Source organism: Oryctolagus cuniculus, chromosome 7 (genome assembly GCF_051225735.1).
Source record: "Oryctolagus cuniculus isolate XC-2025 breed Fujian yellow rabbit chromosome 7, ASM5122573v1, whole genome shotgun sequence".
Classification (NCBI taxonomy): Eukaryota; Metazoa; Chordata; class Mammalia; order Lagomorpha; family Leporidae; genus Oryctolagus; species Oryctolagus cuniculus.
This window is the reverse complement of record NC_142873.1, coordinates 53,928,393-53,940,916: the sequence shown is the minus strand read 5'-3', so window position 1 is coordinate 53,940,916 and position 12,524 is coordinate 53,928,393. Positions and strand designations below refer to the sequence as shown.

The 12,524-nt window shown below is 45.8% G+C and overlaps 1 protein-coding gene across 3 annotated transcripts in view; it reads left to right on the top strand.

Moving 5' to 3' along the window:
- Positions 1–12,524, top strand: part of TTF2 (transcription termination factor 2) — a 44,104-nt gene that overhangs the window by 13,925 nt on the left and 17,655 nt on the right. For 2 of the 3 annotated variants that reach the window (XM_008264600.5, XM_051858758.3), the window contains 8 exons: positions 1,453–1,519; positions 2,293–3,279; positions 4,143–4,257; positions 4,584–4,751; positions 6,553–6,680; positions 7,899–7,980; positions 9,809–9,928; positions 11,036–11,186. In XM_008264600.5, the coding sequence (XP_008262822.4) occupies positions 1,453–1,519; positions 2,293–3,279; positions 4,143–4,257; positions 4,584–4,751; positions 6,553–6,680; positions 7,899–7,980; positions 9,809–9,928; positions 11,036–11,186 (1,818 nt within the window). The remainder of the gene's footprint in view (positions 1–1,452; positions 1,520–2,292; positions 3,280–4,142; positions 4,258–4,583; positions 4,752–6,552; positions 6,681–7,898; positions 7,981–9,808; positions 9,929–11,035; positions 11,187–12,524) is intronic. The other variant, XM_008264602.5, reaches the window with a different exon arrangement.

The following is a 12,524-nucleotide window of genomic DNA, read 5'->3' as shown; positions in this document are numbered from 1 at the left end:
TTGGTGGGACTTCATCAGCTGCAGATGGGAGCAAATGAATAGGGATAAAGAGAACGTCCTTAGGATCGAGAGAGGCATACATGTGAAGTCTGGTGAGCTGGAGAACGGGTGGCTCACTCAGGACTCAGAGCAGTGTAGTATCTCTTGCTGGGGTACCAGCTATCTTTATACAAAACTTGCAATGGGATGCAAGTTTGTATTTTTTTTTAATTGAAGATAGTAAATATGTACACAAGTAGACAGGAAAGGATTATACAGCACATGAGCTTTGACAATGACCAACTCTTGACTAATTCTGTTCCATATATACCCTACCTACTTTTGCCATATTTGAAATAAATCCCAACTAATATAATTGCATCTGCAAATATTTCAGTATGTAGGCCTAAAAGATATGGGCTCCTTTTTAAAAAATATCAGTTAGTGTAACAACTACCAGTAGATTCATAAATGCCATAAATCTTTTTTGTTAGTTTTAATTTTTATTTGCTTAAATTAATATCCAAATATGATTCACAAATTGCAGTTGATTAATATCACTTTGAAGTCTGTTAAGTTTCCTCTCCATATTTTTTCTCTCGTCCTTTTTTTCTTGAAGGAGGTAGGTGGTTTGTCTATAGTTCCCACACTGTCAACATTTTGGAGATTGTATTTCCAGTGTTTCAGTTTTCTGTGTTCCTCTGTTTGTATTTTCTATAAACTAGTAATTGGATCTAGAGGTTTGACCAGATTCAGGTTAGCTTCTTTTTTGGTTTAGCTTGGCTGGGATGTTTTTGCAACATCACTTTATAGGTAGTATGTAGCCTTCCTTCAGGGACAAACAATGCCTGGTTATTTCTCCCTTTTTGATTTTGGCAGCCACTGCTAATTATCTCTCCATTTCAGTCATTCTGTAAAAGGGTTATTTATTTATTTGAGAGAAACAGAGACAAAGATAACTCCCGTCTGTTGGTTCATTCCCCAAATGCCTGCAACAAGCCCTTGTGAGGGCTGAACCCTAGAACGGGGAGCTCAATTCAGGTCTCCCCTGTAGGTGGCCAGGAACCAGTCACTTTAGCCATCACCATTATCTCCTAGTGTCTCTATTGGCAGGATGCTGGAGTCAGGAGGCAGTGCCTCATATCAAATCTAGGTGTTTTATTGGGATGCAAGTATGCTAACCAGTATCTTAACTGCTAAGCTAAACACTCACCCCTTGGTCATTCTTCATAGAGTAAAAGGAATGCATGTGTACATACTCTCTGGTTACCATGCCATCTTTATTCTTTAACTTAGCCCTTATGAATGTTCTGTGCAGCAAGAATTATTTTTTGTACATGTAAGAGTAACTGGTTCCGAATGCTCTCCTGAAGACAGTATCAAGTAGTGGTAAGTCTTCGGTTAATAATAAGCATGTCTCTTGCTGTAACGGCTTTTCACAGCCTTGATTACTTGTGTTTTGTGCTTTGTTAGGTTGTTCTTCCGATGCACTAGGAGTAAGGCAGAGGGGAAGCACTGGTGTGGAAATGTCCCCTGGCAGGTAGGAATTGCTCATCTGTTTTCAGATCTGTTATGATTTTTTAATATGTGGCATCACCTGGAAAGACCTTGAAGTCCATATGAACTGGTGGGTCTTCATTAGCCTGACTCAGCAAGAGTTTTCTTTAAGCAAGCTAGACCTTAGTGGAACTGGTAATTCAGAGGACCAATTATTTGCCTCCTATTTTTACTTCTTTAAATATTTTTCAAGGATTTTAAGGCAGTCAGTATTTAGCAAGAGAATCTTGACCAACTACAGCATCTTTTTGTAGATCTATATCTAGTTGATATTGGCATGAATTAGCTGCTAGCATGTCAGAACTAGGAGAGGCCCAGCAGATATTTGGTATATGAAGAACTGAGGGAGATAGTGAGATGTCTTTGGGCAGAGGTGTGCCTTGAACTTGAGATTCTAGATTCCCTCAATGAAATCTTCTTGAAGCCAAAATCAAAAAACTAGCGTACTAGGACAATATTTAGGTTTGGGGAAAAGTTCATTTTGAAAGATTAGTTTTCCTGAAAAGTATAAATTGTGGCTATTGGGATAGTAAAAGCACTTCGGTTTGCTCTCTACTTCTCCTTGAGGCTTAGAAATCGTGATCATGGACAAAGCAGGAACCAAGAGTGGAAAATATGGTTAAGAAACTAAAAATTTGTAAATTGGGCATATAGTATCTTCTAGATGCAGAAATATTGGACTGCTTTTAGTGTTTCCATTTCCTCTTAAAATATATTCTATTTTATATCAATTCTACTTACTTCCATTGTCTTCAGGATCCTACTTACAAGGAACGTTCTGTAACCAGCACGTCTCAGCGTGCTCTGGAGCCATGCCCTCATCCTTACAGCCAACCACGAAACCCATTCAAGGTGCTGGACAAGAATCAAGAACCGGGTCTCTGGAAGCAGTTCCTCAAAGGGGACGGTGAGGAAAAGATGGCTGCCAAGAAGCCGAAGGAAAAGACTGGCGAGCTCTTGGATCAAAAGAAGGAACGGAAGCCCGGATCTGATTGCCGGCTGGAGAAAGATCTCTCATCTGGCCTGGTGATGAAGACACAACAATCTGTAGTTCAAGGGAAGAAGCCTGAGGAGAGAAAGAAGCCGTTTCAGCACGTGGCCAAGGAGACTGAAGGCACGCACAGCAGAAACTTTTCTGAAATGAAACCCAAGCAGTGTCGGGGAACTGAGCCGAGCAGACCATCTGCGCCTCCCCGGGAAAAGTCAGCTGGTGAGAGTCAAGGTGTCCAGAAAGAATCAGGGCTTCCAGGAGTAAAGGACACTCGGGCTTTTCCTCCGAAGGTTCACCATCCGAGCCCAGTGGCCCAGCCCCAGGCAGGCGGCTGCCTCCGCAAGGAGCTCCCCCTGAACCTGGAGGCTGGCAGAACAAAGGCTCCCGGCGATCCTCCAGCCCAGTCTCTCCAGAATGGGCTGCCCCTGGGGCGTTCCCAGCCACAGTCCGACGCGCCAGTGCCTGCCCCCGAAGGACAGGCAGCTCCACGGCTGTCCCCACGAGAGGGGCGCCGAGCTGCCACCAGCAGTGACGACAGCGAGCAAGAGGATGACGTTGTTGTTGTCGGCTCTCATCCAGGCAGCCCCTTACTCTTTGACGCGGCTCCAAACTCAGAGAAGAAGCAGAGCCTTCAACTCCCTGCCCCGAGCGTGGAGAGAAAACTCTCTCCTGCCTCAGTTTCCAAGCAAATGGAACCCTCCGACCCTGCAGCCCAGCGCGTGCACCTGACAACACAGCTGAGACAGAAGAAGGTAACGTTGCATGTGTGTTTTGTGCCAGAGGTCTGAGCACTGCTTGCTGTGGGCAGACATGAGCCCCTCGGGGAAGGCTGAAGTGTATTCATGTGAAGCTTTCACAGGTGGATGTTTAGCGTCTACAGGTTATTTCTAATGCAGAAACCTGAAATTCGAAATCTCTCCCCAATTTTTTGAATACCGATGTGATGCCACAAGTGGAAAATTTCACACCTGACCTCATGTGACAGTTCACAGTCAAAATGCAGGTACCTTAAAAATAGTGTGTCTGGTTTGTAGGTTCAGTACCCACCCTGGCTCCTGATTCTAGCCTTCTGCTATGGAGGACCTGGGAAGCAGTAGTGATGGCTCAAATGACTGAGCTCCTGCTACCTATGTCTGAGACCTGGATCAAGTTCTAGGCTTCCCATTTGAGCCCTGGGCATCTGTTGGCATTTGGGGAGTGAACCAGCAGTTGGAGCTCCTCACCCTCCTCTCTCTCTCTCTGTCTCAGCCTCTCAAATAAATAAATAAATATGTTAAAAGTTAAATTATGTCAAGGCTATGTGTAGAAGGTGTATATGAAACATAAGTGAATTTGGTGTTTCCACTTACGTCTCATTCCCAAGATATCTTATATAAGGGGCCTTTAAAAAGTTCATGGAAAATGTACATCATAATTTAATTTTTTATGAATTTTTTGAAGCTCCCTCATGTATGCAAATATTCCACAATCTGAAAAAATATCTTGAAATCCTGAACACTTACTTTTCCTGTCATTTGGGAATGAGTTTTGGCAGTGGAGGCTACTTTGATCCGAAGCTATCCCTCTAACACCTTGAGCGGAGGGAGAGATGCATTTTCCTGGGTCTGTTTTTCAGAGCACACTGGCATCCGTGAACATCCAGGCTCTTCCAGACAAGGGTCAGAAGTTGTTCAAGCAAATAGAGGCGCTGGAGGAAGCACTCGGCGCTCTTGCCCTCTCCCCAGAACAAGGTAAAATGAGCTCTGTTCCAGAACCAGCCTTGCTCTAACTTTTGGGAGGCCACTTTGATGAAGAATGCGTTGATTTATTCACCGTTCCATTTTAGTGTCTCCTTCTGAGCTTGCTTTTAAGTTGCACTGTGATTTATAAAAACTTTCTCCTATTTCCTGTGCCGTAAGCTCTCTTTCCCATTGATTAAGCACCTGTTAAAATACTGTGTTCTCTAGGAAGCCCAGCTCACTGGAACGGTGATTCCACCCTCTCTTAACCTCCCCATCTACACCTGTAGTCCCTTTTCTTTTCTGAACTTTAACCTCTTTCATTGTTTCTTGAACAGGAACTGATGAGAAGAGCAACACTCACGTACCACAACCGAGTAACTTCACTAAAACTACCACTGACCCTCCCCACTTGGTGCCTCCCCTACCACTTCTGGGTCGTGATCTCCAACCTGTGGGTTCTCTAGGACTAAACACCGCTGGAGAACCAGGTCAGTCCTGTGGAGGTAAGATCCAAGGGCCTGCTCCTGCTGTGAACACTTGTGATTTCAGTGCTACCTATTGCTGTCTCTGCCCATGTGAAGGAGAAGCCATTCTTGAGTTGTAAGTTGCCCAAATGATGAAGAATGAGATGAGTAGAGCTTTGCACAGTGTTACTTAGATCTCGGAGGGGACAGAGACTGCCTGTTCACTACTGAATGCTGATCAGTCAGCCCAGTGGCCAGCACACAGGAGTCATGCAGTCGGTATCTGTAGGTGAGAGCTGTGGTTCCTGGTTTTATGAGGTAGGTAGACCAGTAGATAGTGTGTGTGTGAGATTGTGTGTTTGAGTGTGTGTGCGTGTGTGTGTGTGTTCTAAGGCAGAATAGAGGAGTGACATGGGTGAAGAATGATAATAGACCCACAGAGAGCATTAGCATCCAGTTCAGCTATGTGCTTCCATCCTGAACTTTCCAGACAACTTTGAATTCAGAAGTAACTGCAGAATGGTAGCTGGTGTTGTGGTGCAGTGGGTTAAGCCGCTGGTTGCAACAGCACCGGCATCCCATATTGGAGAATTGGTTCAATTCCTTGCTCCTCTGCTTCTGGGCCAACTTCCTGCTGATGCATCTGAGAAGGCAATCGATGATGACCCAAGTATTTGGATCCTTGCCACCCATGCGGGAGACCAGGATGGAGTTCCAGGCTCCCTGGTTTGGCCTGGCACAAGCCTGGCTGTTGAGGCCATTTGGAGAGTGAACCAGCAGATGGATGATCTCCCTTTCTCTATTGCTCTGCCTTTCAAATCAATGAATAAATCTCAGGAAGGAAGGAAGGGAGGGAGAGAGGGGGGAGGGAGGGAGGGAGAAAAGTAGCTGCAGAATGAAGATCCCAAGTAGAGCCTTAAACATGAGTGTTTGCTATGATTGGTTGGTTTGCTGATCGGGAGATGGGAGCACAGGTTGGCCGGCAGTGACTGGAAAAGCCAGAGCCAGTTCCCTCCCAGCTGAGACCTGCTAGGGATGTAGAGTTGAGAGCAGTAGCTAACAAGAGCGATGAGCAGTAGACTCAGTGCCATTTGAAGCTAAGGTCACTGTAAAAGGGAAAAGAGAAAACATACTTCCTCAAGTAGTGTAGCACTCTCAGCGGCTCAGGAGGGATTTTGAGGGCCTGAGTCACCTAGGGAAAATTAAGTCATGTTAGATTATTAAGGCAAGGATGTGTGTGACTTGTTTTGGAAAGAAGTCCATATGAGTAGTTTTTCATTTTAAAACATTTTAATATTTTTTCATTTGTTTAGAAACCTCTTATTTGGAATACTTCATCCCTAAAATTATAAAGAGCTGAGGGCCCATAGTTGTTAACTCGTTGCTGTAGATGTTCTCTGTGTGGAATGAGTGGGTTGGCAATGCTGAAGTATTTCCCAGTACACTGCAGTGAGCTCGGGGCCCACACGTGGCCTTTTCTGTCGCTGACTTTTCCTTCTTTGCATCCAATTCCAGGGATGTTTCCTTCCTAAAATACCGGATACCATTGCCTTTTTTGCGCCATTTCTTTAGTGCTAAAAAGAGCCATCAAAAATACCATGGGTTAGCTTGTTCTTGTCCTTATACTTTCTGTTATTTTGTCCTGTAGTGTAATAATAGTTGATGTGATTTTAGAAACAGCAGGTGGGGAGAGAGGAGCCTGTGAGACTAGGCGAGTCTCCAGGCAAGAATTTTTACACAACTCTGATCCATCACGGGGCCAAGAATTCCTTGCCTCTTTGCAGCTCTGGCCGGGACACAGTTCTTGAGACACGTTTGGGTAACACCTCTTTGTATGCAGGCCACAAGAACCAAGATTGCCTTCACGCAGTGTGGAAGATCACCAGTGAAGCCATCGATGAGCTGCATCGATCCCTCGAGTCCCGTCCTGGAGAGACAGCTGAGGCAGAAGATCCGGCTGGGCTGAAGGTGAGCCCGGGCAGACCGAGGCGGAGTGGCGCCCCTGAGGAGACGCCACTGCGAGTGTCCCGGCCGAGCGCCATCTGGATACGTCTTTTCCACGGATAGATAGCGACTTTCCTTGCAGTGTTTGCTCCTTTCATGTTGAGCAGTGGGAACAATAGCAAAAAACCCTGTCAAATAGTTCATAACATTATACATTTCTGTAGCAGTCAAGGATGCATGTATTGAGTTTTGGTTGATGCTACAAGCATGCAGAAGAATTGCTGTTGATAGGGACTAGTTGGGGTGAACGTGCATGTACCACATATGTAAAACAGGAAGTGACCTTAGTGTAAGATAAAGTGCATATTGCAACATACATAGACTGCATACAAAGTACAGAAAGGATTCAGAATAAAGGCAAAGTCCCTCTGTAGGCCACTCGTTATTTGTGGCCTGCCTACTTTGTGCCTGAGAGGAACTACACACCTTCCAGACAGCAGGGAGGGTAGTAACAAAAGGCTGCAAATAGAGGGAATGGCGGTTAGAGGAGGATACAGAGATGAGATAATAAGTGATGATCAGGTGTCATCAGTACCCGTGCTGGGAGGGGCAGGCGATGGCACTGAAGAGGAGGACCCCCTCTCTGAGGAGCGTGGCTTTGGCACAGGGACTTAGATGTGCATAGCTTGACAACATCATGGAGTCACTGTGACATTTTGAGCAGGGATGTTTTGTGAAGGTTTTCTCAGAGTCCAGGGCTAACTGGACTACAAAGGGCCTGCGAGAGAGACTGCAGCTAGGTTACTGAAATCTGTGACCAGCAGTACAGACTGGGGCGACTACAGAGAGGCGAGCCCAGTTAAGAGACGATCAGCAAACACCCACGGAATGGCTGCTGAAAGCAGGGTGGCCCGTCAGAGGTCTTGGTCGCGAGCAGTAGAGATTCAGCAGACAAACTGGGAATCTCGCTGCAGAGGGGGTGAGGGCCTCTTAATAGTCCTGCTGGGCATTTGCTGTAAACCAGAACGTAAACGCGAGCAGAGCGACCCGGTCAGAGGGTGCCCTGGATGAGAGGGAGCGGGTGAGGGGACCTCATGGTGGGACGAGCGGCTCATACGCTGACAGCTAGAGTATCGAGGGCAGCGCTTGCAGAAGATGGAGGAGTGCAGGGTTCGTGGAGCCCCCATCTGCCTGGGCCTCTCAGCAGGAATTGCCCTTCCATCTTGTGATTACCCTTGTCAGGTCCCTCTGCTGCTGCACCAGAAGCAGGCATTGGCCTGGTTACTCTGGCGGGAAAGTCAGAAGCCACAAGGAGGAATTCTGGGTAAGTCTGCTATTGAGGTAAGTGCCCGCATTTCATGGAATGCTGGTGCGCTAATACTCTGTGTTGTTTCATTAGGTCCTCTCAACAGCCCTGTGTGGCAGGTACAATAATCTCTTATTTCACAGATGGGGAAACAGGTATAGAAATGCTTAGCTTGCTCAGACTCCCATAGCTGTGTGATCAGAGGTGTTGGTTGCAAGCAGCAGCAGCCAAGTTTGGCTGAGTAAGCAGAGGAGGTGTCTATTCTGTGGTGGCCCCCAAGTCTCTGGGAGATGTGGAGTGCCAGGCTGGAGGCCGCATTTCCAGGAGCAGTGGCCACAGCCACGTCACAAACTGGGTGTCCTAGGAAAGCGGATGGCTCCTTTGCTTCAAGCAGCAAAGGAAATCATTGTCACCTCAGGGTCAGACATTCCACCCCCACCGCTTCCTGTAGAAAGGACTTCCAGGGAGCCTGTTTCCAGTACCACTTACATTGGAGTAAGTGGTAGGTGGAGTAAGTGGAGGTGTGAGTGCACCTGGTATAAAAAGCCGGGCCACACGGCCATTGCCTTAGTTGTCACAGAAGATAGAAGGGAAAGTTTTCCATTCTGCTTGGGGACTTGTCAGGCTAAAGTTCTCCAAGGTGCTCTCTTTAGAAAACATGACAGCGTCCTCATTGGCTATTAAGTGACTGTGTTGGGGTCCTCAAGCCCACCCCCAGGCTCACTGATTTGCTAGAAAAACTCATCGCATAGTCATGCTCATGGCTGTCATTTATTACAGTGAAAGGATTCAGAGCCAAGTCAGCACAAAGAGGCTCACAGGGCCCAATCCAGGGGAAGCCAGCACAAGCTTCCGGAGTCCAGAGCAGAGGCACACAGGTCCTGCTTAACTCTCCCAGTGAAGTGATCCTCACCAGAGAAGCCTGTTAGAGATCCGGTGCCCATGGCTTTTACTGGGGGCTGGGCACATAGCTTTATTTAGCCTGGCATATACCAAAATCCCAGGAGGAAAGCGGGTGGTCAGCATAAGCTGTATTGTTGGTACAGTTTCGGCAGAGTAAGCTACTCCCATCAGTTCTTAAATAGTGAGGACTCTCCCTAAATGGCAGCCAAATCCAACTTAGTGAGCAGGTCTTTCAAAGGACAGCAGACAGGCTTGCTGTGTTAACCTTCAGCACAGTGGCAGAGCCACGATTTGAATAGAGCCCATGCTCTGGCATTGTACTTGCCTTATGTCAGTGATTATGTTGGGTAAATTTAGTATCTTGATGACCAAGCCTCAGTGTCATAATCTGTTAAAATGAGCATGCATACATCTATAGGATGTAAATGTTAAATTAGATAAACTCGGTGACAAGCTCAATGACAGTACCCAAGAAATGTCCCTTTACGTCCTTCTCTGATGGTTAAGTTAAGGGGATTGTTTCGAGTTAGCTTAACCCCATGGATGTGCTAGCACCAGTAGAGGAGGGGGTAGGGTATATCTACTGGAGTTTTGTTTGCTTTTGGAGTCAACAGAAAAAGACTAAGCAACACCGTCAAACTGGAATAGATATCAATCACTATGTTAGGTAGGTAACAATATGACATGGAGGCTAGAGAAAGATCCAAATTATTAGTTTTAGATTTTATGTGAGTTGTAGTAAATATCTTTGATCTAGATCTCAAAATAAATTTTTAGAGGTGGAGTTCACTTGAGTAAGGAAGAGAAAGAATCCGTCAGGATGGGCAGAGCAGAGGGACTGGAGTGGGACTGAGACCATAGGAACCAGTGATGGCTTCTCTTGTACTTGTGCTGATTCTTTGCCGTACGTAATTAATCCTTTAATTTTGTTCTTATTTTCCAGCGGATGATATGGGTTTGGGAAAAACCCTGACAATGATTGCCCTCATCCTGACCCAAAATAGTCAAGAGACAAAGAAAGAAAAGGACAAAAATGTGGCTTTGACATGGCTTTCTAAAGACGGTAGGAAAAAATGCCTTGTTCCTGTATCATTTGAGCCAGCAGAGAAGAGGAATTGTTAAGCTACGCCTTGGTCATATTTAATTTATTTGCTGGAAAACCAGAATTAGATTACTTTCTTATGATATTATTTCTGATCTGCAGTATGCTAATTATAAGTGATTATTTCTTTTCCTTTTAAAATAAAATTAGATTGGTCTGTGATTAAAATAATTTAGGGAGAAAGCTAAGGCTCTAGAAGACTTAGTTTAAGCATAGTAATTATTATTTTTGTTCTTGTTGAAGATATAACTACAGGGTACATCCAAATTAATTAGTGTATTATTTTTTTAAGGATCTACCACAAATTCACATTTTAGGCACCATAGCAGAAGCTGTTTTCCATGCTTCTGAAATTTCAGGCTTTTCCAGATTATAGATGATTTCTTACTCTATGTTTTTAAAGTGTAATAATGTTGGAAGTACCTTAAAGGTCGTATTTGTTACACATAGATAACACTGCTAGTAAGTCATCATGTGCACAAGGACAGCTCTCAGGGGGTTACACAGATAAAACGTCCATGGCCATGTGCTCTCAGGGCCTCCAATGACCGCTGTTGCTGCTGGCTCCTGTCCCCTGTGCGCAGAGGGACGTGTACACACACAGATGAGGGGCGATGGCACTAGTACTCCATCACTCCCTGCTTCCAAAGTAAGGTTTGCACACCTTAGAAAGGGTTTTGTACGTATATTTTAATGCGGAAGGATAATGTTATACTTTTCTGAAAAAAATAACAATACTCACAAAGAATCGACTCGGGAGGGTTAGGGAACAGTCTAGCCTTCTACCTGCGGCCAGGTGAAAGTGCGTTGTGTCTTGGACGCTACCCACTGTCTTCTTTAGCTTTTCTCTCTGACAGTTTTATAAGAGAAAATAAATCATTAATTGTTTTGCTTTAAAAGGCCATCTCCTGCATATCCTATTCTAGAGAGGCTGTGTGTAGAATTAAGAACAACAGCTAACAATATTGATTGTAAGAGTAAAGCCAGTCAAGAGAAAGGGTAATGCTTTAAGAAGTTACAGGCTATCTAATGAGTGTAACGAGGCATTGATGTTCCCCCCCTCTCAAGACTCCGCTGACTTTGTCTCCCATGGGACACTGATCATCTGCCCCGCTTCCCTGATCCATCACTGGAAGAATGAGGTAGAGAAACGTGTGAAGAGCAGCAGACTGAGAGTCTACCTCTACCACGGGCCCAACCGGAACCAGCACGCCAAAGTGTAAGTGCAGAAATGTCACGTGCAGGCTCGCAGGTGTTCAGCCCCTCTGGACTTTCCTGCTCTCTGATTTTTCGCTTAGTCAAGCCTCATGATATCTGGGACATTAAACAACCTATACCCTGTACTGGGAGAGCAAGTGGTCTTTTGCTCTGTCCTTTGTCACTGCCCCCCCAAAAAAGCTCCCATGTCGGGAGGCCTGAGGTCCCTGGGTTACCAGCCAGGTGGCAGCAGCATTCCCTGGTAAAAGCTGTATTGCAAGCATGGTGGCCAAATTCTGATTCCCAGTTCACATTCCTTTTCTGTTAGTGGGAATGGAACCAGCCCCATCTTACAGAGCATCTTGAGATAATACTAGTGGTCAGTTGCCCTTGGCTGATTATATATGTATTTTTATGGCTGTATTTTTCACACATGTAAGAAGCTTTAGGCTTGTGTGGGGGGGGGATTAGACCCAACCGTAAATTCCTGAAGGGGGATGCTCAGGGTAGAAGAAAGGAAATGTTTCCCCAGATGGAATCTGAGTTATTTTTTTTTCTTTCTTTTTTTTTTTTAAGATGTATTTATTTTGAAAGTCAGAGTTACACAGAGAGAGAAGGAGAGGCAGAGAGAGAGAGAGGTCCTCCAACCACTGATTCACTCCCCTAATTGGCCTAAGTGGCCAAGCTTCCTCCGGGTTTTCTCAAGGACTTGGGCCATCTTCCACTGCTTTCCCAGGCCATAGCAGAGAGCCAGATAGGAAGTGGAGCCGCCGGGACCCAACCTGGCACCCCTATGGGATGCCGGCAGTGCAGGCTACACCACAGCCCTGGCCCCACTGTGTTTTTGTTTTAGAGGAGTTATTTTCTGTCGTAACTGTGATGTGAGGATCCGGGTTGAATCCTTGCTGCTCGAATCAAGGATGAGAACATAGTTGTTGCTGCTGCTAAGGAATCTCTGCCCCCAGCCTCTGATAGTGGCTGTTTTATCTGCTGAAGAACAGGGCAGCACTCCTGCAGGAGTAAACTACCTGACTGGGGACCCTCGGCCCAGGAACACTCCCTCCATCTACTGCTGGGCCCCACAGCAGACAAAAGGTACCGGGACGGCCTCTGGGGTGTGCAGGCCCTCCCCAGCGTGGAGTACTATGTGGGGCCTGCCTTGGTTCTGAATTTTCATGGAGAAGTAGATTGGCTCCCACTTAGTTTGCATTTTGAGGATGACTGGTCTGAAATCCAGAATATGCTGCCTATGTCTGATGCCTACGTCCTCAAGTGTTTTGGACTTTGAAATTTTCCAGGTTTTGGAATATTTACATAGATAATTTTGTAATGTTAACACTCAAAGTGTCAGTTTTGAGAA